General features: G+C 40.8%; 1 protein-coding gene across 16 annotated transcripts in view; it reads right to left on the bottom strand.

The window, feature by feature from the left end:
- The window catches only part of NEK10 (NIMA related kinase 10), a 243,915-nt gene that overhangs the window by 164,992 nt on the left and 51,154 nt on the right, over nucleotides 1-27,769 (bottom strand). For all 16 annotated transcript variants that reach the window (XM_049870764.1, XM_049870748.1, XM_049870753.1 and 13 more), the window contains 6 exons: nucleotides 25,277-25,361; nucleotides 8,432-8,473; nucleotides 6,876-6,954; nucleotides 5,734-5,801; nucleotides 3,116-3,195; nucleotides 2,113-2,199 (listed from right to left, as the gene is read on the bottom strand). In XM_049870764.1, the coding sequence (XP_049726721.1) occupies nucleotides 2,113-2,199; nucleotides 3,116-3,195; nucleotides 5,734-5,801; nucleotides 6,876-6,954; nucleotides 8,432-8,473; nucleotides 25,277-25,361 (441 nt within the window). The remainder of the gene's footprint in view (nucleotides 1-2,112; nucleotides 2,200-3,115; nucleotides 3,196-5,733; nucleotides 5,802-6,875; nucleotides 6,955-8,431; nucleotides 8,474-25,276; nucleotides 25,362-27,769) is intronic.

Below are 27,769 nucleotides of genomic sequence, written 5' to 3'. Positions count from 1 at the left end.
TCTCAAGCAGGGAACCATTTCATGCCTTCAGTCAGAGTACATTCTATTTACACTTGCTCTCTCCCCCTGCCTGGTAACTCCTTCCTCCAGGAACCCTGGCATGAGCCCTTTCTCTAACGGCAAGGACTCTGCTCCACACTCTCAGACCACCCTGGGTACCATCTGCCATACCACTTACAGCACCAAAATGGAACCGTTGGTTTGCCTGGTCCCTCCAACGCACATCTTTGGATTTCCAAAAACTGGCTCATGGTCTGGCACCTTGATTTTTTGGGTGACTGAGTTCAGATTACCAAGTCTATATAGTGTGTAAAGGAGGGATAAATCAGCTTGATTGAAAATCCGAGGAGATTTACTAGGAGTCAAGTTGTCAGGGTTTCACTGCTGGACATTTGTTATCTATTTTGCCTCTTTAGAAAATTCTGACTTACTCAACTAAATATCAAATGATGTGGGGTGTAACTCTACTCAAAAACAACCTAATAACAATCTGGACACAGTAATTCTTCAGACCGATACGAGGTTCCAGGAAAAATGAATCCATTTGACTCTAGATTCTGTTTTGAGTTATAAAAACAGGTGATCGTGAAAAAGTCAGTAACTTTCTTCGTTTATTTTACCTGCCTTAAGTGAAAAGGATTTTAGAAATGTAATCTTTTGTTCAGCAACAACATGAAATTACTAAAAATGGAGCCACCTCAGTTTCTTTACAAAAAAAGAAAATAAAATTAATTAGGATGTGATCATGAGATTTATATAATTAGACTATACATAAATCTATACAATTAGATTTTTATAATTAGACTCTATGGCGGTTAAATAGAACTAATGGTAAATCAATCGATATACCTCTTTGCTACAGCTTCTTTATATAAACTTAAATTGAAAATGAATGCCAAGCTGACCCATGGTATTCAATTAACAGTGTAAATAAACCCATTGCCGCTGAGTCGATTCTGACTCACAGCGACCCTGTAGGAAAGAATAGAACTGCCCCATAGGGTTTCCAAGGAGCTACCTGGTGGATGGGAACTGCCGACCTTTTGGTTAGCTGTACCTCTTACCCACTACACCACCAGGGTTTCAGCATGACATAATAACAATAAGCATTTATATCAAATATAAGACATTATCTTTCTGGTGAGATAAGTTCCTCTATGTGGCCTTTTGTCTTGGCTCTTTGGAAAAATAGCTTGAGAGATTTTTCCCCTAAGCTTTGAGGAGTTACCCTTTGCCCTAGTTTCCTACCCTAGAAGGTTTGTGGCATTTCCTGAGTAAGCCGTAAACATCTTGGTTTGATACTTTACATCTGGCCCTGAGCTGCAGCCTGTCCTGTGATTGGTATGCACCTTGCAGGGACTGGTTAACAGACTATGCAAATGAAGTATCTGTGGCCTACTGAGAGGGGATTGGTCAGTTTGTGGCCCTGGTGAGAGGGCCATGCCTTGAAATTGATGAGGAGTTTGTAGATATAAGCAGCCAACCCCACACCCCATAGAGGCTTCAGAGACAGAAGGAAGCAGGAAGAAAAGCAGCAGGAAAGAGTGAATGAAAGGAAGAAAGAAGTGAGAAGAAAAGAGAGGGAGGAGACAAGGAACCTCCTCAAAGATTGTAACACAGGTCAAAGACTGTAACACTGAAGACAATGACAGGCCCAGAAGGGGCCCTACAGCAGAGCCAGCCGGAACAGGCCTAGACGTGGCTCTGCAGCAGAATTGGCGGTGACAGATGGCAGGGTCAAGAGGAGCCTGTCCTGCACTGAAGAAGGGAGACTTTGCCCACATGTGTTTTGATCCTGATCCCCAGTTGTACCCTGTTACTTCCTTAATAAACCACTTAACTGGTTTACAGTCTGTGAGTTCTGTATGGCCATTACAATGAATTATCAAACCCAGAAGAGAAGTAGAAAGTGCTGTGGGCGGGACAGGTGGTGTTAGAATTGGTTAAAAAAAAAAAAAAAAGAAGTTGGAGGGTGGAAGTGTATCTGATCTCTACACCTCATGGGAATCAGCTTTGGGCTGATCCTGGTCATTATCTCCCCCGAACTTAGACAGGTTCTGACGATACCGCTCCCACCATTTTACAGTCTTCTTCCCCTGTTAACAATCCTACCTTTTGGAAAGCAAGTCATAGTCATGTAAAATCATCAGCAGGTTCTCTACAATGTTGAGTTCACTTATCTTCTCCCTACATTCTGGACTACAAATTAAAAAATATTAAGGACTACTAAAAACATATTTTACCTAATTCACTTATTTAATATCGTAGCTCGTATAGTGTCTCAGGATGGGACTCAAATGCAATTCATCCCCATGGGCAGGGTCAATCAAATTCTAACATCCAATAAGTACTCTATGTCATAAATGTAAATAATTTTATTCAGTAATAATATGCTGATAACACAATTTCATTTCTCTAAAAGGAATCATATGCTACTCACACATACACACACACACACACAAAAATCCATTCATTTGTATAAAAACATATTTAAATCTATTTTATTTAAAATGGAGTCCTGGTGGAGCAGTGGTTAAGAGCTTAGCTGCTAACCAAAAGGTCCACAGTTCAAATCCACCAGTTGCTTCTTGGAAACCCTATTCAGCAGTTCTACTCTGTCCTGCAGGGTTGCTGTAAGTCGGAATCTACTCGGTGGCAATGAGTTTCATTTGGTTTGGTTTTATTTAAAATAATCATGTCATCTACAGGGGGGCAGGGTTATCTAAGAATTTTTTAGAAGGCCAAAAATACTTGAAAATATTTTGTGCGAGCTAAAAATTAATTAAAAAACGAGGCTTCCTTTCCAAAGAAATGGTATGATTATTTTTAAAAGCAGAAGTAATTGAGGGTTAGATAAAAATGCTAGGTAAATATTTCTGGACATGAACAAAAAAGTGAATTTTAAACTGTGAATTGCCTTTCCAACCTAAATTTTAAAATGAAGCTTTTTCCATCCAGGATTCTCTTCCACATACTAACGTGATTCCATGTTTACTTTTCAGGAATTTTAACCAGTAGGTGGCAAAGCGACTAGAGACACTGATCAGTTTGTGCCCACCCCTCCCACCTGAACTGCTGTGATGTAACCGGGAAGTATTTTATAAAATACACTTACCTTTCAGCTAAACTAGCCAGAGCCAAGAGCGCCCCCAACAGAACATTGGTGTCTCGGGCACCGAGCAAGTTTACTAATATCTGAAAAATGAAATAAAATAAAATTTAGTTAGATAAGTACTAGAAGCTTCTCGAATGGTATAATGTTTCCCTCAAAAGATCAGGGAGGCTTAAACTTAACAGTTTTGTTAGCCATTCAAAACATCCAGTTCTTTACAGGGGGTGGGTGTGGGTCACCTTCTTACTTTGAAATTCTTGCAGCCATTCCCTGCCTGGGACAAAAAGAGGCCAAACTACATAATCAGACGGAAATTAAAAAAAAAAAAACCCAAACCTGTTGCCATTGAGTCCAATCCGACTCATAGCGACCCTGTAGGAAAGAGCAGAACTTCCCCCATAGAGTTTCCAAGAAGTGCCTGGTGGATTTGAACTGCGCACCTTTTGGTTAGCGGCTGTGGCTCTTAACCACTACGTCACCAGGGTTTCCCAGACGGAAATGCTACCCTGTATCTCCATGTACCCAAGGGGCTTTGCTCTGCCACTTCTCACTCCTCCCCAAGGAGCAGTGAGTAGAAAGAATGACCTTAAGAAGAATACAGATAGCAAGGGGTCTTTGAGAACTCACTAGGATTTCACTAAATTCTCAAGCGCTGGGCACCTTCCAAATTGCGGAATTACTTTTTGCATAAATGTTGAAGCTCTTTTCTTTTTTCCAAGCTATGAAACATACGTTAACACTATGGAGTGTTTCCCTCATAGATTTTCAGACTCCTAATCCATACAGAAAGGGCATCACTCAGTGTTCCCAGGGATCATCTCTACCTGACTTAACTGGAAGTTTTCTGTATCTTATCAGTTGCCTTCCTCGAATTCCCATTACTGCAAGTTCACTTACCTTCTCTCTACACTTCCAGTACTCAGAGCCCCCAAAAGGTACACGCCCAAACATACTCTGGAGCTCTGGTAGTGCAGTGGTTAAGAGCTCGGCTGCTAACCAAAAGGTCGACAGTTCAAATCCACCAGGCGCTCCTTGGAAACCCTATGGGGCAGCTCTACCCTGTCCTATAGGGTCAGAATCGACTCGCCGCAATGGGTTAAACACAGTCCAGGCCGTAGATGCAACCTGTGGAATAACTGCTGGAGTGACTTTTTGGTTCCCATTACATGGACTTTCTCTCCTTTATGATTTCTTTTTTTTCACAAAGCTATTAATATCTTTATTTCCCTGATCTCTTCTTTTTTCCTTCTCACTTTTTATTTCCCCTCCCCATCTTCTAACTTCAGTCACTCGAATATCATTTTCACAACTTTTGCCGTATGCTCGTAATACCATAATGCCAACTCAAAAATTCCCTTCAAACCCTAAGCGACAATACCAGTGATATACACAGCTACTGAAATGACGAATGCCACTCCGCATGCCACCTGGAGTCATCCACACGCCAGGAGCGGCGCGTATTAACACACTGCAGGCAAGCTTAGGCGTGTATTAACACAGTGCAGGCAAGCTTACTCTCCTACGTGCCAGAAAGCGGCTGCCTTTCCACTGGGGTTTGGCAGCTCAGCAGGCGATTGAAGTTGGCTCTAGGCGGCCACCATCTAAACAGTCCTGCTATAAATATGAATTTAGCCTCTTTTGATTAAATCTGCATTCATCCATCTTTGCTGTGCATTCAATCCATATGTCATCTTATTATTTATTATGAAGTTGAACCGCATAAAATTGCCTATATTCACCCATTTTTTGACGTACAAACCATGGCAATTTCATATGGTTCAAACTAATATAACCGCACGTGCCATTGTGTGCCTACATGTGTACGTGTGGGTGCGTGTATACATACATACAGAGCCCTGGTGGTGCAATGGTTAAGCCCTCAACTGCTAACCGAAGGGTCAACGATTCAAACCCACCAGCCACTCCACAGGTGAAAAATGGGGCAGTCTACTTCTGTAAAGGTCACAGCCTTGGAAACCCTATGGGGCAGGATTTCTATGAATCAGAATGAACTCAATAGCAACTGGTTTATATATACACATATCACACACACACACACATGGTTAAGTTACACATATAGCCAAAATTTTTCCAGGAACTTTTAAATAAAGCAATATATTTCAAAAAAAAATCAAACCTGCTGCTGTCAAGTCAATTCCGACTCATAGCAACCCTATAGGACAGAGTAGAACTGCCCCATAGGGTTTCCAAGGTTGTAAATCTTTGTGGAAACAGACTGCCACATCTTTCTCCCTCGGAGTGGCTGGTGGGTTCGACCTGCCAACCTCTCAGTTAGCAACCGAGTATTTAACCCCAGTGCCATACTTAGTTGGTGTTAAAAGGCACAGGGAAAAAAAAAAAAAAGTTTCAGAAAACCATCATTTACTGTTTCTATATTTATTTTTTTTTATATTTATTACTTAGGCTGAATTCACTCAACGGCAACGGGTTTGGGCTGGTAAAGCATATAAAAGGGTTGGCAGAGACTCACAGTTCCAGGCCAGGTTGGCATGTTTATGAATTATAATTAGCATGTGGCTTGGCCACAAAGCCTCTGAACCTGGCCATGCGAATCACTGCCAAGTGGTGCCAAAGAGTTAACTCTTTCATGGACCACTCACCTTGTGGGCTCCACTTGTGGTGACCCATTCTCTTTGGTCTTTGACAGCAGCCAGTTTTTGAAAAATATCTATAAAGGAAGAAAATCGCTCAGTGAGGGACCCAGAGCTGAAAAGGGGCAGTATTCACAGAATCTCACACCTGAAACACTGCTGGGCAAGCAGAGAAAGGGCAAGCTGGACATGGAGAACACAAAAAGGGCCATGAGGGATGGGGTTATTTTTTAACCTCAAGAGTTATCCCCTCAAGCACAGCTCATATTTATTTTATAATATTATTGTAATAATGAAATCTGGAAAGACCAAAAAGAGCCAAACATTTCCTTCCCCTTAAAGCTGAACAAGTTCCTTAACGTCATTACAAGTTCAAAGTGACATCTAGTCTTCAAATGTCCTCCCTGCAAAGATTTCAACCTATAAAGAGGACAGAGAAGGCCAGTGAAGTTTCTGAGAGACTTCCTGGTGCCTAGGGATTACAACGGACTCATTTCTCACTGTAACTAGTTGGGAAGCAGTGTGGTGCCCCACTGACAAATATGGGAAACCAACCTCCCCACGCAGAATCACTAGGCTAGCACCCCACAACAACAGGAAGCCTGTGGCTCATCAGACCTGGATGGAATATAGGGCTGGTAGAGACTCCAAAGGGACAGGTCACCTACACAGACCAATGCTTTCACATCATCGTTTTCACATGAGGACTTTGTTTTTCTTTTTAGGTTCTGAATATTCAGATTCTATAAGGCCGGTATTACTATTAACCCTATTTTATAGATGAAAGCTGAATAGCCTCTGGTTTAATAGACATTTTTGATTCAATAGAAGTCAAAGGAGTAAAAATATTTTTACCAAAATTTGCTCTTATGGAAGTCTCTCTTGCATTAAATAAAGTAAGCTTAGGCTCGATAATGATCTTCTTAAACATGAAAATTGTGCTTTTCAAGGTCAGAGTTGTGTCCTAAAAGTCTTCCTTCTGAGGGTATTTTGCTACTGAATATAATAACAATTGGCCTGGACACTCATCACCCTAATTGTGTATGGGTCTGTTCATAAATGTTCAAAGTCTCTTTTTTTCCTGCTGCAAACACCATAACTGTTTATCCTAGCCAGTCGGGAAGGTTGACTGTGCCCCCAACAGCGCTTACACGTCATGTTGACCAGCTTGTCCACGCTGTGTTGCTCCTCTCCGTAGCCCAGGTACTCATTGGCCACAATCTCCATGTACTGCAGGGAAGACCAAAGTAACAAGGGCGTCAAAGGGAGGACACCAAAAGCAAACAAGCGGTGATGGACAAGAATGCGCACTTCTTAAAATGAGCTGCAGGTGGCGCAAGAGATTCACCAAATAACAATGAGTGCACCTTCTGGACCTGTTTCACCCAAGCATGAGGTGATTGGGTTTCTGGATTCTTTACCTTCTCTGACATGCACTGAAAGCTGAGAAAGGGACCATGGAAAGACTGAAGAAGCTCTCAAAAGTCCCAAAATATCTTGTAACTGAATACATTTGTGGTGTAAATTTTGCATCCAAATATAAGATACATACAAGATGTACAATATGCAGTACATAGAATTTTAATTCTTCGGTGTACCTTTTTAGTAGTTTTTTTTTAACAAACTGCATATATTTCATTGACTTTATATATTATAATATTCAAAATTGTATCTAACCAGTTACATGCAGATAGCAATAATCAGAATAGAATGGGGGTAGGGGAGTCTGATAATTCGTCACTGTGAATAGTCAATTACAATAAGAAACAGGCTCAGAGAAACCCACAAAATTTCAGATATTAGCATGGGAGCTAAAGTGGATAAGGAAATCCAGTTTACCTAAGTTCCCTTTACAATAAAATTTTATGAAAAACTATTTCCTTAAATGAAGTAAACCTCTAGACAATTGATTTTTTTTCTTATGAATCAAAACTGACCATGTTTGTATCCATTTCTCAAGAATGAGAATGTAAGAAAATAAAATAGATCGAACATTAAATTCCTTTTAAACTTCATCTTCCATTAGTAATTCCGAATGAGCTCGTAGGGCCGCAGGGTTATTATGAAAATCATTTTCTCTGTGCACATTATATGTCTTAGGGACTGGGCCGTTCCAACGCAATGACATGCCTGGAAATCGTGTTTTATTGTATTAATAAGTCCAAGCTTTTGACTTGCTCAGCATATGGATCCACCTGCTTACCTTCCCTCAGCAGTTACCAAAGCAGAAAAATAAATGAAGTCAAGATCATTCCTCCTGTGATCATTTATTGATCAGTTCTTTATTAAAACTTTAACGAGCACGGTATTTTTTTTTTTTTTTGTAAACAAGTTAGGAACATCTTCATAACCACTGTTTTCCCCCATTCTCTGGTTTGTGTGGTTTTAAGGATGAGGGCCTGCCAGCCAGTGCCGATTTCTTTTCGTTACTAACTAAAGACACAGGACCTTTTACAGCACATTCTCACTTCAACAGGCTGGGTAAAGTGAGCCCAATTAGCCAGAACTAAATGTCATGGTGACCTTCTTACTCTGCGAGTAACAGGCCTCATGCTCACACTCAGGAACCCCACCTGTTCCCCCCCCCACCACCAGCAGGCAGCATAACACAAGAGAGCCATCTTCCGTCAAAGCACCTATCGATCCTTGCCCAGAGCCATGGCACAAAAGGCAAAGGCAAGACCAACCGCCACAAGAGGAATCTTACCTGAGCTAGGTTTTCAATCCCACCCAAGCTATGGAGTGTTTCCTAATAAAAACAAGAGAATACATATTAGAGACGAGGGTGGAGGGAGGAGTCTATTTTACTTGTAATTTCTTTATCAAGTCACTAGATTTACAATTATTTCTTGAAGGTCTCCATTCCAACATAAATACGGAACACCTTAGTGTTTGTCGCCCATACTACATTTAAACTACATTTAAGATAAGCTGCTGATAAATATGAAAGTTGAGTTGAGATTAAGAGAATGTATATGTGCTCAGAATTGCAGCCTGCTTCCTTGTTTTTCTACTTCTTCAACATGTCATCAGTAAATGAGAGCTGGGAAGAGCTGTTAGCTACCACTGTATTCAACCCCTCATGTTACAGATAAGGAAAACTGAAGCCCAGAAGGGAAACCATATTGCCTAAGTGATTGTACGAGAGAATCCAGCACCAACCAACCCCTAGGTCTTTGTCACCCAAAAGTGCGGTCCATGGACCAGCAGCATCAGCATCACCTGAGAGCTGATTAGAAATGCGGAACCTCTGGTCCCGCCCTGACCTGCCGAATCACACTCTGCAGTTCAGCATGATCTCCAGATGATTCGTATGCACAATGAAGTTTGAGAAGCACTGTTTTTGTAGATTACAAAAAAAAAAAAGAACTGGTTGCCATTGGGTGGATTCCCACTCATAGCAACCCTATAGGACAGAGTAGAACTAGCCCATAGGGTTTCCAAGGAGCAGCTGGTAGATTCCAACTGCTGACCTTTTGGTTAGCAGCCTGAGCTCTTAACTACTATGCCACCGGGACTTCTTAAAATCCTTAGGCTGTTGGTCTTATTAAACCCATACTCTAAACAAATGGCACAGCAGACCATATGACTGTCTGATTCAAAATGTTCATTGTTGCGGTGGCTGCAACGATGGGCTCAAACACTGTGAGGATGGTGCAGGATCGGGCAATGTTTCATTCTGTCGTACATGAGGTCGCTATGAGTCGGAATTGACTGCAGGGCACCTAACAACAACTAAACAAATGGAAGGATAATCATTGCAAAATATCTCTTTACAGAACTTTAAATCCAATTCTTAATAAGAAGGCTGAAGCTGCCCAAAAGTGCTAATTAGGGAAGAGAGGGGTGGGAGGTTGGGGCTGTGAAAATGACAACTTAGAACCCTATTCATGGTAAGTGCTCTCAGGTTATCCACATTGACACCCATCTGCAGGCAAAGATGTATGCAGGTGGCCCCTAACCTGCTCATTTCAAGCTGTATTGATGTCTTCCTTCTTATGTAATGTGCACACAGGGAACTTATTTGAAATGTAAACATTAGCCATCGTTTCAATTCCAAGAATTGCATAAGGGATGAGTACAAGAGTGAGAGAAAACAATTTGGTTCTCATGAACCAGAGTGGGCAGCTGGGAGAAAGGTGCTCAGGGCCTGTTTCCTTATTCTGTGTGAACTTGTACACCATGAACATGCTCATGTTTAAACTAAGTATGAAAGGACACTTACAACTCAATTAACAATAGTTTGTGACCAGCCTACTAATCTGAAGTCTCATCATTGCTAGTCACTGCAGGAATGCCATCAGTAAAGAATACAGGGATATTGTGTATATTATCTCTAGTTATGGGAAGCTATTTTATATATAAAAAAAATTAAAATCGCAGTTTAAAACCACTTAGATTTAGTCAACAAATCTTCTTTGATTTTGTTATAGAAAGGCCCTGGGTTAGGCTATGAAGAGGATATAAATATACACATGACAGGGACCTACTTCACTGAGCTTTAGGCAAGAATAATGCAGGAATACAAATAACTAGAATTCAAGACAATATGATATATTGTAAGAAAGTTTTCCATGAAGTGTTATAATGCCCAAAGGAGGGACAGATAACTTCTTGCTGAGAAGACAGAAGAAAACAGCAGAACAGTGGTGGCCAGAAGATCCCAAGCAAAGAGAACAGTAGGCACAAAGTTGCATAGGTGTTATGCAGAAAGAACATTGAGAAGTCCCATAACTCTGGAATGAGTCAGTTCCATAACTTCATAAAGGGCATTACTGGCTGAAAAGTAGGGTGGGATCAAACTGTGGGAAGACATAAACATGAGCCTGAATTTGGGCAGGGTTGTACAGACAATCAAAATGTGTGAACAAGGGACAGGTCAGAGTCAGCTGTAAGAACTTCCCTCTAGACTCAGAATGAACTGGAAAGGAAGGAGGAGGTCAACTGGGATTCCAATTGGGAGTCAGCGGCTGTGGGAATAAAAATGGAGAGGCCAGAATGGTCTTTGAAATGGTATGATCAACCGGACATGAAGGCAGATTGGAAGAAAGGGAGCAAAGTACAACATAGCACCACATTTGAGGCTGGTGACTGGAGGATGGTGAGACCATTAACAGACACCAGGAAGAAGGACAGGAATAGACTGGAGTTAGAGGAAAAGGCTCAGTTGGGGACATCCTGAGGTGGCCATGAATGTCCAGGTGGAAAAATTACAATAAGCCACAGGAAATGATTAAAATCTGGTAATCACTCACGTGAAAGAGATTCAAATTGGAAGCTTGGGAGTGGGAAAACAAGGTAGAGAGTAATTTTAAAATCATATATATTCTTTTATACTCATTGTCACATTTTTAAATGTTTCCCATGACAAGAAACATGTCTATCCAATATTCAATATTAACAATATGAGACTGAGGCGATGTCTCCCACACTCTGTCCTGGGAATAGTCACTTTATTTTGTACAATAGATGGTACTAGGCATCTACTTTAAAAAAAAAAAGAATTATGGTCAAATCAGCTTGGGAAACAAAAAAAAACCAAAAAACCCGTTGCCGTCGAGTCGATTCTGACTCATAGCGACCCTGTAGGACAGGGTAGAACTGCCCCACAGAGTTTCCAAGAAGCACCTAGTGGATTCCAACTGCCAACCTTTTCGTTAGCAGCCGTAGCACTTAACCACTACGCCACCAGGGTTAGCAAATGCTAGGTTAAACAGAATTTAACAAATTTCTTTATTGCAGGACTCCTCAGAGTTGTTCAAACGCTGCCGTGTATTGTGAATCTCCAAGAGGAGACTGCAGCTTTCATTGAAGAACATTCATGAAAACCCAGTTCTTTTTACAGAACACTTATTACTCCCTTGGAACCATTTGAAAAATGCTGCTATAAAGCATAGGAAGGGGAAAGAGACTTGATCATTCACAGAGAAATGTGTTGCTATGCACTCGATAATTTACCCCCCATGCTCCTGCAGAGGCTGGGCCAAGGCCAGGAGACTGCTCACAGGCCCACGGTCTTCCTTGTATTTCCTTTAGTTACACTAATGGGGTTGCACTAACCTAAGATGGTAAACTGGACAAACCATGACTACCAGGTATGCGCACACCTAGGCTTAATAGCTCGGGTCACGGATCTCAAGAGTAAATAGGACTGTAGGCTTAGATTACAGCAAAGCCTCCTGCATCCCTTTCAGATCTCAGCACCTTCTCCTCCATCACAGGCAGGCCAGAGGCTCAGGAGACAGTCCACCTGCACTTCTGAGTCTAATTACCTGGACAAAGTCCTCTAGTCAGTCTAACTCCAGTTCAAATGCAAAACATGAACAATGTCCTTGCTCTGCCTACTCCCTGAGTTTTTCTTTTCTTTTTTAATAGAGCCCATAAAGTACTGGTAAAAACTACGTTTAAAGAAATGGAGCATGGTCTGACTGAGACTAGAGGGACCCTGGAGATCATGGTCCCTGGACCTTCTGTTAGCCCAGGACTGGAACCATTCCTGAAGCCAACTCTTCAGACGGGAATTGGACTGGACTATAAGACAGAAAATGATACTGGTGAGAAGTGGGCTTCTTGGCTCAAGTAGACACATGAGACTGTGTGGGCAGCTCCTGTCTGGAGGCAAGATGAGAAGGCAGAGGGGGACAGGAGATGGATGAATGGACACGGGGAATACAGGGTGGAGAGAAGGAGTGTGCTGTCTCATTAGGGGGAGAGCAGCTAGGAGTACCTAGCAAAGTGTATGTAAGTTTTTATATGAGAGACTGACTTGATTTGTAAACTTTCACTAAAAGCACAATAAATTAAAAAAAAGGGAAAGAAATGGAGCAGATTGTGCTGACATGGGTGATGTCAGTTAGCACACCACAAATGCCATTTCCATCAGGCTCCGTCATACCGAAGCCTGCCCAGCCACAAATCAGTCGATGCTGAACACACCACAGTCGGCCCTTAACAATGACTCGTTAACATGACCACTTCATTCCTCTGTTCAAAAAGCATCGGTGGTTCCATGCTGCTTACTCCTTGGTCACGACTTTCAGACCTCTCTATGGGCTGGCCTTTGCTCATCTTTCCAGGAAAGCTAAAAAGCTTGGTATATAAACTGAGATTTGCAGGGGTGAGTAAAAGCGGAATACAACAGATGTTTCCAAGTGTTCCACCTCAGAGTCCAGAAGGAAGATGGTGCCATGAAAAGAACTAGGAGTTGGTTCTGAAGGCTTGAGGGTGGGGGGAAGAACGGAAGAGCTCCATTTTAAAGGTAGTGTGTGATGTGCTAACATAGTGGCTCCCAAACATGCTGGTCTCAGAAGCTTGTTACACTCTTAAAAGTTACTGAGAACCCCAAATGGCTTTTGTTTATGTGGATTATATCTATTTATATTTACCACTTTAGAAATTAAAAGTGAGAAAATTTTAAAGCACAAGAACACACAAGCACGTATTCCATCAGAGCCATGACATCATCACACGTTGTCCAGCCTCTGGAAAACTCCATTGAACAGTTACGAAAGACTGAGAGTTAAAAGGCAAAGGACACGTTCACGTTATTATCAAGACAGTTTTGGCCTTGTGGAATTCCTGAAAGGCTCCCAAAGAACCATAAATGGTCCCCCAAACCATACTGGAGAACCACTATGCTACTGTGTCATCCAGGTGGCCGTCCAGCAGATGCTGGGAAGTATAGAACTTAAATAAAGGGAAAAGTTTAAGGCTGGAGATATGGACTTGTGAGCAAAGAACAAAAAAATGATAGTTGAAGTCAGGAACTTGGAAGATAAGAGAGAAGATGGAAAAAGAAAAGAAGAACTTTGAGGAAGGTTAACATTTAGTAAGACAAGGTTACGAATAAGAGCAAATGAACGATACCGAAAACGGTCAATCAAAAATGCTGAATATGAACAAGAGGTACTCAGGATCAGTGACGGCAAACAGAACATGCGGTAATGAGTGTCTCCTGCTAAAGACAGGTAGGGAACCTAAGGGCTGAGAGATGGCCAAGGGACTTATCTTTTTATTGCTGTGTCTTATACAGTTAGAGTTTGGAGCATGTAAGCTCTCTCTTTATCCCGATGAGCAATGTGCTATGGTTTCACTTTAATGTGTCCAGGATTTACCTGCTCAGGACTCCAACTGTACTTGAAATCTCAATACATATGTCTTCCTTTAATTCTGGGAAACTATAAGTCATTATGTCTTCAAAAATGACTTCTCTGTCATTCTTTCCATAGTTTTCTTGCTGGAACCTCCATTAAACTCATACCAGAGCCTCTATACTGGTAGACAAGATACAGTCCATGAGCTACCAGTTTGCAACCTCTGTGTTACGGAATAAGGGCTGCAGCACTGCACAGTGTGGTCTATTTAGTGGCTTCCAAAGAGAACCCTGTACATAGAATTCAATGTGCAAGTTATTTAACACAACAGTCAGGATGTAAAGAAAGTAGATTCAAGAAACACAGTATTGAGAGTAAGAAGAAGGCTTAAAGGGGTAGCTGGGTCAAGGAAAGGGCATTTCTATGATAAGGAAACATAGAAAGGGAGCTGCTGACAATGCAAGAAAAAGCAAAGGTTGAAGGGTAAGTTATGGCAAGGAGGAATATTTCTTCTGAAATAGGAAAAGTAATGTTGCATGATAATCCAAATATTTCAAACAATAAAATAAGCAAGAGAAAATAGGAGAGCTTCCACTAGGAAGGCTTTAGTTTTCCCTGTAAAAAAAAAAAACCAAAAAAACAGGAAATGATGTAATTTGGTGAGAACTCAGGGGTAGTGGGATGAGAAGCGTAGATGGTTTGCAACAATAGCTGTGAATCCTGCAATACGGAGTCAACAAGAAAGGAAAGGACTGCACAGCAATGGTGAAATCTTGCTCAGATCCAACAGCATAAATCTGCAATAGACCTCAGCATAGCTTTCAACTTCGGCTAACAATTCTTGGCACTTCAAGATATTAAACAACTGCATGAATACATGTTCGTATGTGCAGGAAAAGTGCTAGGGAGCAGAGATTCATATCTACAAAGAATTCCCTTCTACGGAAAGGCCGGCAATCAAGGGGAGACTTTAGCTTAATGTGTGTTCTGATCACAAAGTTCTATAAACAGAGTACTAAGTGGTCACTGGACTCATTCCTTTAGAGAGCAGTACACTCAAGTCTGTTCCAATCCATCAAGATCTAGATTAAGAAAGGCAGTACTTTAGGTGACAGATCAGCAAACATGGCATGGCACCACTGCCATCAATCTTGAGGACAAACAGAACATCTCTAAGGCAAACATTTTGTTGAATTTAGTAAGTCAAAGAAAATGGGATCACCAGCTAAAAATCCACCTACCTCTTTAAATACTTTTATTAATATTACATATTAATATTACTTGTAGAATGTTTTCATCCAAACTATGACAGGTTGGAGAATAAAAGTGGGTGCCATTAACGGTTAAGCAGAAACTACAAATCTATACTGGGACTGATCTAGGCAAAATGGAACACAGGGCTCACCCTCATTATATATGACCCACGCAGAAGTGTAAATGGAAGCTCAGAAACACCCAGAACACATTGTTGTTCTGTTTGACTGGGACTGATCTAGGCAAAATGGAACACAGGGCTCACCCTCATTATATATGACCCACGCAGAAGTGTAAATGGAAGCTCAGAAACACCCAGAACACATTGTTGTTCTGTTTGGTTGGATAGTCATGGGAAAAAAAGGTGACCATAAACCTGTGAGCAACGAGGACAGAAAGCCATTTGGAAGATGCTCTGAATTACAAACTGAAAGGATGTAGTAGCTAAACTATAATAGCACGAGGCCAGCTTAGAATACAGAATGAGGAAGGGGTGATTCTTCTAAAGGGAAGATGAGGAGCAACCACGAATCCAAAGAGACTCAAACTAGAGCAGATCTGTAGCTAACTGGCACCAAAAGAATTTTTTTTTTTAATGTGCAAGGTTTGCAAAAGGCTGCTATGGGGATAATGAAACAAAACATCTTCTGACTCAAAATAAGGATTTATCAACACAATTGAATTCAAAAGAAAAGACCTTTTGAGGGGCCTGGGCTTTGTAGTAGCTTATAGGACAGCGCGTAACAGGCGATGCTTCTTAAGGAAAAAAAATCATAATGTGTGAAAACTACTGAAAAAGGATGGTATTTATGAATAACGAGAGCACTCTTTAAATATTTAACATTGGCAAGGAGAAATAATGGTCAATAAGCAATCTTGACTTTCATACCAATGTTCATTGCAGCATTATTCACAACAGCCAAAAGGTGGAAACAACCCAAGTATCCATCAACAGATGAATGGATAAACAATATACAGCACATCCATAGTTGTTTTTTTTGGTATACATGGATTCTACAAAGAGGAAGGAAGTCCTGAGACACGCCACAACATAGATGAACCCTGAAAACATTCTGCTAAATGAAATACATAAGACACAAGAGGGCAAATATTGCATGAGTCCACTTCGGTGAAAGAGCTAACATCGCAAATCCATCAAGACAAAAAATGAGTGGCTGCCAAAGGCTGGAGGAGAAGGGAATCTGAGTTCTTGCTGAAAGAGCACTGACTTTCTATCTGAATGTTATTAATGCTGCTGAATTGCACACTTAAAAATGGTTAAAATGGCAAATTTTATGTTACACATATTTTATGACAGCAAAATTTTAAAAGAGGGAAGGACATAAAAAGAAAAAAAAAGCAATCATGGGACTTTGGACAATGGTTCTCAACATGTGGCCCCTGAATAGTGCATCAGCATCACCTGGGAGCTTGTCAGAAATGCAAATTTTCAGGCCCTGCCCCAAACCTAGTGAATCAGAAATTCAGGGTGCAGGCCCTAGAAATCTAGTCCTCCAGCCATTTTTTTTTTTTTTATTTCAAGTTTGTTTTCCCATTTTATAGTTTTTTTTTTTAAGAATTTTTATTGTGCTTTAAGTGAAAGTTTACAAATCAAGTCAGTCTGTCACATATAAACTTATATACACCTTACTACATACTCCCATTTACTCTTCCTCTAATGAGTCAGCCCGCTCCCTCCTTCCAGTCTCTCCTTTCGTGACTGTTACGTCAGTTTCTAACCCTCTCTACCCTCCCATCTCCCCTCCACAGATGCCAACACAGTCTCAAGTGTCCACCTGATACAAATAGCTCACTCTTCAACAGCATCTCCCTCCAACCCATTGTCCAGTCGCTTCCATGTCTTATGAGTTGTCTTCGGGAATGGTTCCTGTCCTGGGCCAACAGAAGGTTTGGGGACCATGACCACCAGGATTCTTCTAGTCTCGGTCAGACCCACTGTTCTCCTGCTGCCTCAGGGGTTCTCTGTTGTGCTCCCTGTCAGGGCAGTCATCTGTTGTGGCCGGGCACCATCTAGTTCTTCTGGTCTCAGGATGATGTTAGTCTCTAGTTCATGTGCCCCTTTCTGTCTCTTGGGCTCATAGTTATCGTGTGACCTTGGTGTTCTTCATTCTCCTTTGATACAGGTGGGTTGAGACCAATTGATGCATCTTAGATGGCCACTTGTTAGCAGTTAAGACCCCAGACGCCACACTTCAAAGTGGGATGCAGAATGTTTTCTTAACAGAATTTATTTCGCCAATTGACTTAGAAGTCCCCTTAAGTCATAGTCCCCAAACCCCCGCCCTTGCTGCGCTGACCTTTGAAGCATTCAGTTTTGCTTTTGGTCCAGTCCAGTTGAGCTGACCTTCCATGTATTGAGTATTGTCCTTCCCTTCACCTAAAGTAGTTCTTATCTACTAACTAATCAGTAAATAACCCTCTCCCACCCTCCCTTCCTCCCCGCCTCGTAACCACAAAAGAATGTGTTCTTCTCAGTTTATACTATTTCTCAAGATCTTATAATAGTGGTCTTATACAATATTTGGCCTTTTGCCTCTGACTAATTTCACTCAGCATAATGCCTTCCAGGTTCCTCCATGTTATGAAATGTTTCAGAGATTCGTCACTGTTCTTTATCCATGCATAGTATTCCATTGTGTGAATATACCATAATTTATTTAACCTTTCATCCATTGATGGACACCTTGGTTGCTTCCAGTTTTTTGCTATTATAAACAGAGCTGCAATAAACATCAGTGTGCATATATCTGTTCGTGTAAAGGCTCTTATTTCTCTAGGGTATATTCTGAGGAGTGGGATTTCTGGGTTGTATGGTAGTTCTATTTCTAAGTTTTTAAGAAAACGCCAGATAGATTTCCAAAGTGGTTGTACCATTTGACATTCCCACCAGCAGCGTATAAGAGTTCCAATCTCTCCGCAGCCTCTCCAACATTTATTCTTTTGTGTTTTTTGGATTAATGCCAGCCTTGTTGGAGTGAGATGGAATCTCATCGTAGTTTTAATTTGCATTTCTCTAATGGCTAATGATCGAGAGCACTTTCTCATGTATCTGTTAGCTGCCTGAATATCTTCTTTAGTGAAGTGCGTGTTCATATCCTTTGCCCACTTTTTGATTGGGTTGTTTGTCTTTTTGTGGTTGAGTTTTAACAGAATCATATAGATTTTAAAGATCAGGCGCTGGTCAGCGATGTCATAGCTGAAAATTTTTTCCCAATCTGTAGGTGGTCTTTTTACTCTTTTGGTGAAGTCTTTAGATGAGCATAGGTGTTTGATTTTTAGGAGCTCCCAGTTATCTGGTTTCTCTTCGTCATTTTTGGTAATGTTTTGTATTCTGTTTATGCCTTGTATTAGGGCTCCTAATGTTGTCCCTATTTTTTCTTCCATGATCTTTATCGTTTTAGTCTTTATGTTTAGGTCTTTGATGCACTTGGAGTTAGTTTTTGTGCATGGTGAGAGGTATGGGTCCTGTTTCATTTTTTTTGCAAATAGATATCCAGTTATGCCAGCACCATTTGTTAAAAAGACTATGTTTTCCCCAATTCACTGACACTGGGCCTTTGTCAAATATCAGCTGCTCATATGTGGATGGATTTATATCTGGGTACTCAATTCTGTTCCACTGGTCTATGGGCCTGTTGTTGTACCAGTACCAGGCTGTTTTGACTACTGTAGCAGTATAATATGTTCTAAAATCAGGTAGAATGAGGCCTCCCACTTTCTTCTTCTTTTTCAGTAATGCTTTACTTATCTGGGGCTTCCTTCCCTTCCATATGAAGTTGGTGATTTGTTTCTCCATCACATAAAAAAATGTCATCGGAATTTGGATCATAAGTGCATTGTATGTATAGATGCTTTTGGTAGAATAGACATTTTTACTATGTTAAGTCCTCCTATCCATGAGCAAGGTATGTTTTTCCACTTATGTAGGTCCTTTTTAGTTTCTTGCACTAGTACTTTGTAGTTTTCTTTGTATAGGTCTTTTACATCTTTGGTAAGATTTATTCCTAAGTATTTTATCTTCTTGGGGGCTACTGTGAATGGTATTGATTTGGTGATTTCCTCTTCAATGTTCTTTTTGTTGATGGAGAGGAATCCAAGTGATTTTTGTATGTTTATCTGATAGCCTGATACTCTGCCAAACTCTTCTATTAGTTTCAGTAGTTTTCTGGAGGATTCCTTAGGGTTTTCTATGTATAAGATCATGTCATCGGCAAATAGAGATAATTTTACTTCCTCCTTGCCAATCCAGATGCCCTTTATTTCTTTGTCTAGCCTAACTGCTCTGGCTAGGACCTCTAGCACAATGTTGAATAAGAGTGGTGATAAAGGGCATCCTTGTCTGGTTCCTGTTCTCAAGGGGAATGCTTTCAGGCTCTCTCCATTTAGAGTGATGTTGGCTGTTGGCTTTGTATAATAGATGCCCTTTATTATGTTGAGGAATTTTCCTTCAATTCCTATTTTGGTGAGAGTTTTTATCATGAATGGGTGTTGGACTTTGTCAAATGCCTTTTCTGCATCAATTGATAAGATCATGTGGTTGTCTTTTGTTTTATTTATATGGTGGATTACATTAATGGTTTGTCTAATATTAAACCAGCCTTGCATACCTGGTATAAATCCCACTTGGTCGTGGTGGATTATTTTTTGGATATGTTGTTGAAATTGGCTAGAATTTTGTTGAGGATTTTTGCATCTATGTTCATGAGGGATATAGGTCTGTAATTTTCTTTTTTTGTGGTGTCTTTACCTGGTTTTGGTATCAGGGATATGTTGGCTTCATAGAATGAGTTAGGTAGTATTCCATGATTTTCTATGCTTTGAAATACCTTTAGTAGTAGTGGTGTTAACTCTTCTCTGAAAGTTTGGTAGAACTCTGCAGTGAAGCCGTCCGGGCCAGGGCTTTTTTTTGTTGGGAGTTTTTTGATTACCGTTTCAATCTCTTTTTTTGTTATGGGTCTATTTAGTTGTTCTACTTCTGATTGTGTTAGTTTAGGTCAGTAGTGTTTTTCTAGGAATTCATCCATTTCTTCTAGGTTTGCAAATTTGTTAGAGTACAATTTTTCGTAATAATCTGATATGATTCTTTTAATTTCAGTTGGGTCTGTTGTGATGTGGTCCATCTTGTTTCTTATTTGGGTTATTTGTTTCCTTTCCTGTATTTCTTTAGTCAGTCTAGCCAATGGTTTATCAATTTTGTTAATTTTTTCAAAGAACCAGCTTTTGGCTTTGTTAATTCTTTCAATTGTTTTTCTGTTCTCTAATTCATTTAGTTCAGCTCTAATTTTTATTATTTGTTTTCTTCTGGTGCCTGATGGATTCTTTCGTTGCTCACCTTCTATTTGTTCAAGTTGTAGGGACAGTTCTCTGATTTTGGCTCTTTCTTTTTTTTGTATTTGTGCATTTATTGATATAAATTGACCTCTGAGCACTGCTTTTGCTGTGTCCCAGAGGTTTTGATAGGAAGTGTTTTCATTCCTGTTGCATGCTATGAATTTCTTTATTTCCTCCTTAATGTCTTCTATAACCGAGTCTTTTTTGAGCAGGGTATTGTTCAGTTTCCAAGTATTTGATTTCTTTTCCCTGATTTTTCTGTTATTGATTTCTACTTTTATGGCCTTGTGGTCTGAGAAGATGCTTTGTAATATTTCGATGTTTTGGATTCTGCAAAGGTTTGTTTTATGACCTAATACGTGGTCTATTCTAGAGACTGTTCCATGTGCGCTAGAAAAAAAAGTATACTTTGCAGCTGTTGGGTGGAGTGTTCTGTATAAGTCTATGAGGTCAAGTTGATTGATTGTAGCAACTAGGTCTTCCGTGTCTCTATTGAGCTTCTTACTGGAAGTCCTATCCTTCTCCGAAAGTGGTGTGTTGAAGTCTCCTACTATAATTGTGGAGGTGGCTATCTCACTTTTCAGTTCCATTAAAGTTTGTTTTATGTATCTTGCAGCCCTGTCATTGGGTGCATAAATATTTAATATGGTTATATCTTCCTGATCAATTGTCCCTTTAATCATTATGTAGTGTCCTTCTTTATCCTTTGCAGTGGATTTAACTTTAAAGTCTATTTTGTCAGAAATTAATATTGCTACTCCTGCTCTTTTTTGCTTATTATTTGCTTGATATATTTTTTCCCATCCTTTGAGTTTTAGTTTGTTTGTGTCTCTAAGTCTAAGGTGTGTCTCTTGTAGGCAGCATATAGATGGGTCGTGTTTCTTTATCCAGTCTGTGACTCTCTGTCTCTTTATTGGTGCATTTAGTCCATTTACATTCAGGGTAATTATAGATAAATAAGTTTTTAGTGCTGTCATTTTGATGCCTTTTTATGTGTGTTGTTGACAATTTCATTTTTCCACTTACTTTTTTGTGCTGAGACGTTTTGCTTTGTAAATTGTGTGTTCCTCATTTTCATAGTAGTTGAATTTATGTTTGCTGAGTCATTATCTTTTTCTTGGTTATTATTTTGAGTTATGGAGTTGTTATACCTCTTTGTGGTTACCTTAATATTTACCCCTATTTTTCTAAGTAAAAACCTAACTTGTATTGTCCTATATCGCCTTGTATCCCTCTCCATATGGCAGTTCTATGCCACCTGTATTTAGTCCTTCTTTTTGATTATTGTGATCTTTTACATATTGACTTCAATGATTCCCTGTTTTGAGCATTTTTTTCTTTTTAAAATTAATCTTAATTTGTTTTTGTGATTTCCCTATTTGAGTTAATATCAGGATATTCTGTTCTGTGACCTTGTGTTGTGCTGGTATCTGATATTATTGATTTTCTGACCAAACAATTTCCTTTAGTATTTCTTATAGCTTTGGTTTGTTTTTTGCAAATTCCCTAAGCTTGTGTTTACCTGTAAATGTTTTAATTTCACCTTCATATTTGAGAGAGAGTTTTGCTGGATATATGATCCTTGGCTGGCAGTTTTTCTCCTTCAGTGCTCTATATATGTCATCCCATTGCCTTCTTGACTGTATAGTTTCTGTTGAGTAGTCTTAATTTATTCTTATTGATTCTCCATTGTAGGAGACCTTTCTTTTATCCCTGGCTGCTTTTAAAATTTTCTCTTTATCTTTGGTTTTGGCAAGTTTGATGATAGTATGTCTTGGTGATTTTCTTTTTGGATCAATCTTATATGGGGTTCGATAAGCATCTTGGATAGATATCCTTTCGTCTTTCATGATGTCAGGGAAGTTTTCTGCCAACAGATCTTCAATTATTCTCTGTATTTTCTGTTATCCCTCCCTGTTCTGGGACTCCAATCACATGCAAGTTATTCTTCTTGATAGAGTCCCACATGATTCTTAGGGTTTCTTCATTTTTTTTAATTCTTTTATCTGATTTTTTTTTTTTCAGCTATAATGGTGTCAATTCCCTTGTCCTCCAGGTCCCCGACTCTGCATTCCAATTGCTCGATTCTACTCCTCTGACTTCCTATTGAGTTGTGTAATTCTGTAATTTTACTGTTAATCTTTTGGATTTCTGAATGCTTTCTCTCTGTGGATTCTTGCAGCTTATTAATTTTTCCACTATGTTCTTGAATAATCTTTTTGAGTTCTTCAACTGCTTTATCAGTGTGTTCCTTGGCTTTTTCTGTAGATTGCCTTATTTCATTTCTGAGGTCATCCCTGATGTCTTGAAGCATTCTGTAAATTAGTTTTTTATATTCTGCATCTGGCAATTCCAGGATTGTATCTTCATTTGGGAAAGATTTTGATTCTTTAGTTTGGGGAGTTGTAGAAGCAATCATGGTCTGCTTCTTTATGTGGTTTGATATCGACTGCTGTCTCCGAGCCATCACTAAGATATTGTAATGGTTTATATTTGCTCTCTGAGTCTTATCTTGTTTTGTCTTCTTTCAATGTACGCAGATGGGCTACTAGATTGCGCTGTCTTGATTGCTGTAGCCCTTGAATCACTTATGTCCTATTACCAGCTGGTTTGGGCTGTTACCAGATATATAAGCCTAAGAGTCCTTTCAGTATTCTTGAGTAAAATCTGATTTTGGGTCATCAAGTCTGTGGTGCAGACTGTCACCTATCCACCTAGAGGAGTAGTGGTGATAGTTGTGTGCACCAGATTCTAGTAGCAGCAGGGGGTCACACTCTAGGGGGGGCAGGATGCTGACAGGCTTCCCCCAAGTGCCAGTGAGGTAGGTGTGTCTCTATTCCTAAAGCACTTTGGTGGGTGCGCTCTGCAGCTGTACCTTAGGCACCCAATGCAAGTATCTCTACAGATTGGTAGCTGTCACCATTCTTAGACCCCTAAGGCAGGAGGCTAGGTGGTCTGGGGGAGCTTTAGCCCTCAGTTCCCCGTTGTGAGTCAGTGAGGGCTCTGTTGAATACGCAGAGATAACAGACCTGGGAAACTTGTCTCTCCAGTAATCTGCTAAAACAATTACAGTCAGATCCCTATCAGAATTGCCTTTGCATTATAATAGCCACCTTGTTCCCTGTAGGGATGAAAGCCCAAGACTGTGGATCTCATATGCTTGGCTGGAGCTGGTTCTGTATTTTTAGTCCAATTAGGGAAGGATTTTTCGTCCCTGGGTTTTTTGTAGCTGCTTGTCTCAGGCCAGGAGAATGGGTTAGGAAAAGACCAAAAAAGAAAGAAAAACCGCAGAGCACTTCACTCTCTGGCTCAGGAAATCCCAATGTTAATGAAGCCTCCTGGGAAGGGGAGGGGAGGGATCAGATAAATAGGAGAGAGTAGCACCCTGGAATATAGACAAAGTTACTTATCTTGTTTGGTGATGACTGTTTTATCTGAGATTCCCAAGGGGTGTGTAGCCTGTGTGCATTGGCTGGGTAGAGATTGCCCCCGAGGGTCAGGCCCGCATCCTGTGCTTGTGCTGTCTCAGAAGCCATGGTCAGTTCCTCTGCTCCCAGTCTAAAGCCCAGCGCCAAGGTTCCCTGGCTGGGACGCTGCACTCCAGACTCCAAAATCAGTCGCTGCCTCCCCATGACTTCTCCTCCTGTCAGCCGCATCACTGCGCTGCCTGCATGCACTGGCTGAGTTTCCCCCAAGGTCACTTCTGGGGGCTAGGGCTGCATCCTGTGTTTGCGCCATCTCAGGATGCCATACTCAGCTTCCCTGCATCTAGTCCAAAGCCCGGCACCAAGGTTTTCTGACTGGGACGCTGGCTCCAGGCTCCGAAATCAGTCATTGCTTCCCCATGGTTGTTCATTCTCAGTCTCTGTCACTCAGGTCAACTCTTTATATCTGCGTTTGATGGTAAGGGTTCATAGATTGTCATGTATGTGATCGCTTCACATGTTTTTCCGAGTCTTTGTTGCAAGAGGGATCCGAGGTAGCTTCTACCTAGTCAGCCATCTTGGCCCCACCCTCCTTTTTATGCTCCAGCCATTTCTGATGCACACTAACATTTGAAAATTTGACAGAATCTGCTAATCTACCAACCAGGACTGGAAGGAATGACCTTCCAGCTCCAGGTGAAGGGATAAGTGAGCTTTTCTTTGGAGCCTCCCTGCCGAAGCTCTAAATCTTGGTACTCCAAGTGTGGACCATGGATCAGTGGCATAGGTGTCCCCTGGAAGCTTATTAGAAATGCAGGATCTTGGGCCTCAGTTTATACCTGCTGAATCAGACACTGCATTTACAAGATCCAGGTGGTTCCTAGGTACATTAAAGTTTGACCAGCACTAAGCTAGAGACAGCACACTCAACTAACTAGGGAGAGGAGGGAAAGAGTCTTGATCTCAGTGCTCTCATCTGAGACAACTGGGCGGCCCCTTGCTCATCTCTAACTCATCTTGAGCAGAAGGCTGGGAAGCAGTGGACTCTGGAGCAGCTACCTTTGAGCCACATGACGAGGCCCCTACTTGTCACTGTTGACTTTGACCTGGAGAACTGTTTAACCTTGAATGAGCTTGAAGATTTGGCCAAGGAGACGCCTCTTTTAACTATTATATGAAAACATAGACCCAAAGTTCAACCTACTCAATTCCATAGGTAATATATTAAATATACACAGATGTTTTGTCCCCATTAAATCATTTTTCTCATATCCTTTTAAGTAGCAGACAAGCTATTTTCCAAACGTGGAAGCTATCAAGTTACGAGAGAAGAAAAAAGTTCATGTGGTCTGCTTCAAAGCCCACAAGATTTTTTATTTCATCTTCATAACAAGTGAAAAATACATATTTTTTATTTTTCCAACCAACCTGATAACATGGATCCCTCATTAATAGTCTCAGGCAGATTAATACTCTCAGAAAATGAATAGATGGGGCTCGATTAACCCACTCTCTGAAAAAAAAAAAAAAAGAGAACAGGTTCAAGTTTAAATGCCAACTGTGAACAATTCACGAACAATGCAAGACTGAAGAAAAACAAGGAACTTGTAATGGAATAACCACGTAGTTTATTTCAAGCTTAATCTACAATGGGAATTGTAACTTGGTACTTGAACGCTTGACCCGTTTTTATGCAAAACACATATAAACTGTCTTTTTTCACTATGAAGCAGAGGCCCCCAAACTTATTTGGTTCACAGGGCCCTTAGGGTCACAATAATTTTTTTATGGCACCCCTAGGCCAAAAGGCATACCTAAAAGTTCCATTTATTCAGCAGTAAGGTCCAACTTAATATGGATTTATGTCTTAACAAGTCAGCATCCACTCTAAGAAGTAATACATATATATTAAAAGAAAAATAGTATTTTAATTTTACTTTTAAATAACTTACTAATAGGGTGGGTACATCTGTGGACACTAAAGAACCTCTCTAACCTTGGGTTCAAATTGGACACCACCATCTTCATTTTCTGTTCCACACAGATTTTCACACTGTACTTCCTTTTTATCATAGCAGCCACCAAAAACCCAACTTTAGAAAGATGTGCCATCATCTGAAGGAAGGTAATGCAATCTAATGTTGAAATTCTAAACTACCTTGAGTAGCTTGTACTGTATCTGAGAGGTGTTTAGTACCAGTGTGTTTTCCTTGAAACTTTAAAATACCCCACAGTCCCCCAGGGAGTTCACTGTGGCACCCTGGGGCACCTTGGCACACAGCGTGGGAAACTCGGCAATAAAGTATTTTAGTCGATCAGTTTGCCCAGAAGCAGACCCTGAGATGCAGACTGGTGTGCAAGTGAATTCTGAGAAACGTTCTCTCAGGAGGGACCAGTAACAGAGTGTGGGAACCAGGAAAGGGAAAGGAGGAGGGCCAAGCAGAGGTGTGATCTCAGGCAATGTCCCAGACTCACCTGACCCTGCAGGCGAGCTCAGGAGTGTAAGTTACACCTAAGAGTTGTCCCACACCGAACCGAGGGAACTAGGTTTTCACACACCCCAGACTGTTGCCATTGGCTAAAGGCTGTGGGACAGAGCTGAAGGAATAAATTCCCAGGCACTTTTGTTCTCTGCAGAGCCCTGGTGGCACAGTGGTTAAGACCCTGGCTGCTAACCCAAATGTCAGCAGGTCGAATCCACCAGCCACTCTTTGGAAACCCTGTGGAGCAGCTCTACTCTGTCCTACAGGGTCACTATGAGTTGGAATTGATTCCATAGCAGCAGGGGTTTTCTCTCTGCACGTGTAGGTACGTGTAGGGCTCAGACAGGATGGTGCAAGTACCATTGGATAAGAAAGGGCCAAAACAAAAGGCAGGAGGGAAAATCTGGGCATCCTGAGCAAAGTGCCAACACGATCCTAACTAGTTACCCTAACATGATCCTACAGCTCTATATTTAATAATAAAACAGAATGCAGAGGCCCATCAGGACCCTTTGAAACTGAAGTAATGGTCACTGTCACTAGAGAAGAAACTGAAGGTGTATTTACTAAAAATCATGCACAGAGGTAACTAATGAAACTGGGCCTGTTGTGGGGAGGACAGACATGGATTTTGGCTTCAAACACTGAATATATCCCATATACAGAAGACCATCAGATTTTCAAAGAAACACTTAACTTAAAGTACCACTTGACTGCCATCCAACAATATATTAACTCAAGTGCATTTTGAGAGGCTTATAAATTGTGTTTCTTTAGCAAAGAATCATTTAGTCAGAACCCTTTAAGACTCTTTAAAATAAGGACAATTGTGAATGAAGAAAACCAAAGACACAAGGGAAAGATTAGTCCAAAGGACTAATGGACCACAACTACCAAAGCCTCCACCAGACTGAGTCCAGCACAACTAAACAGTGCCCGGCTACCACCACTGACTGCTCTGACAGGGATCACAACAGAGCTGGAGAAAAATGTAGAACAAAACTGAAACTCTGAAAAAAAGACCAGACTTACTAGTCTGAAAGAGACTGGAGAAACCCCAAGAGTATGGCCCCCGGACACCGTTTAACTCAGTACCAAAGTCACTCCTGAGGTTCACCCTTCAGTCAAAGATTAGACAGGCCAATAAAACAAAACGAAACTTAATGGGCACACTAGCCCAGGGTCAAGGATGAGAAGGCAAGAGGGGACAGGAAAGCTGGAAATGGGGAACCCACGGTTGAGAAGGGGAGAGTGTTGGCAAGTTGTGGGGTTGGCAACCAATGTCACAAAATCATATGTGTATTATTTGTTTAATGAGAAACTAATTTGCTCTGTAAACCCTCATCTAAAGCACGATAAATAACTAAATAAGGACAGCTGTAATTCCGCCATGTTGAAGGAAACACACAATGCCTGGGTTCAGAAGATGTCATAGCAC

Source organism: Elephas maximus, chromosome 27 (genome assembly GCF_024166365.1).
Source record: "Elephas maximus indicus isolate mEleMax1 chromosome 27, mEleMax1 primary haplotype, whole genome shotgun sequence".
Classification (NCBI taxonomy): Eukaryota; Metazoa; Chordata; class Mammalia; order Proboscidea; family Elephantidae; genus Elephas; species Elephas maximus.
This window is presented reverse-complemented; position numbering and strand designations above follow the sequence as displayed.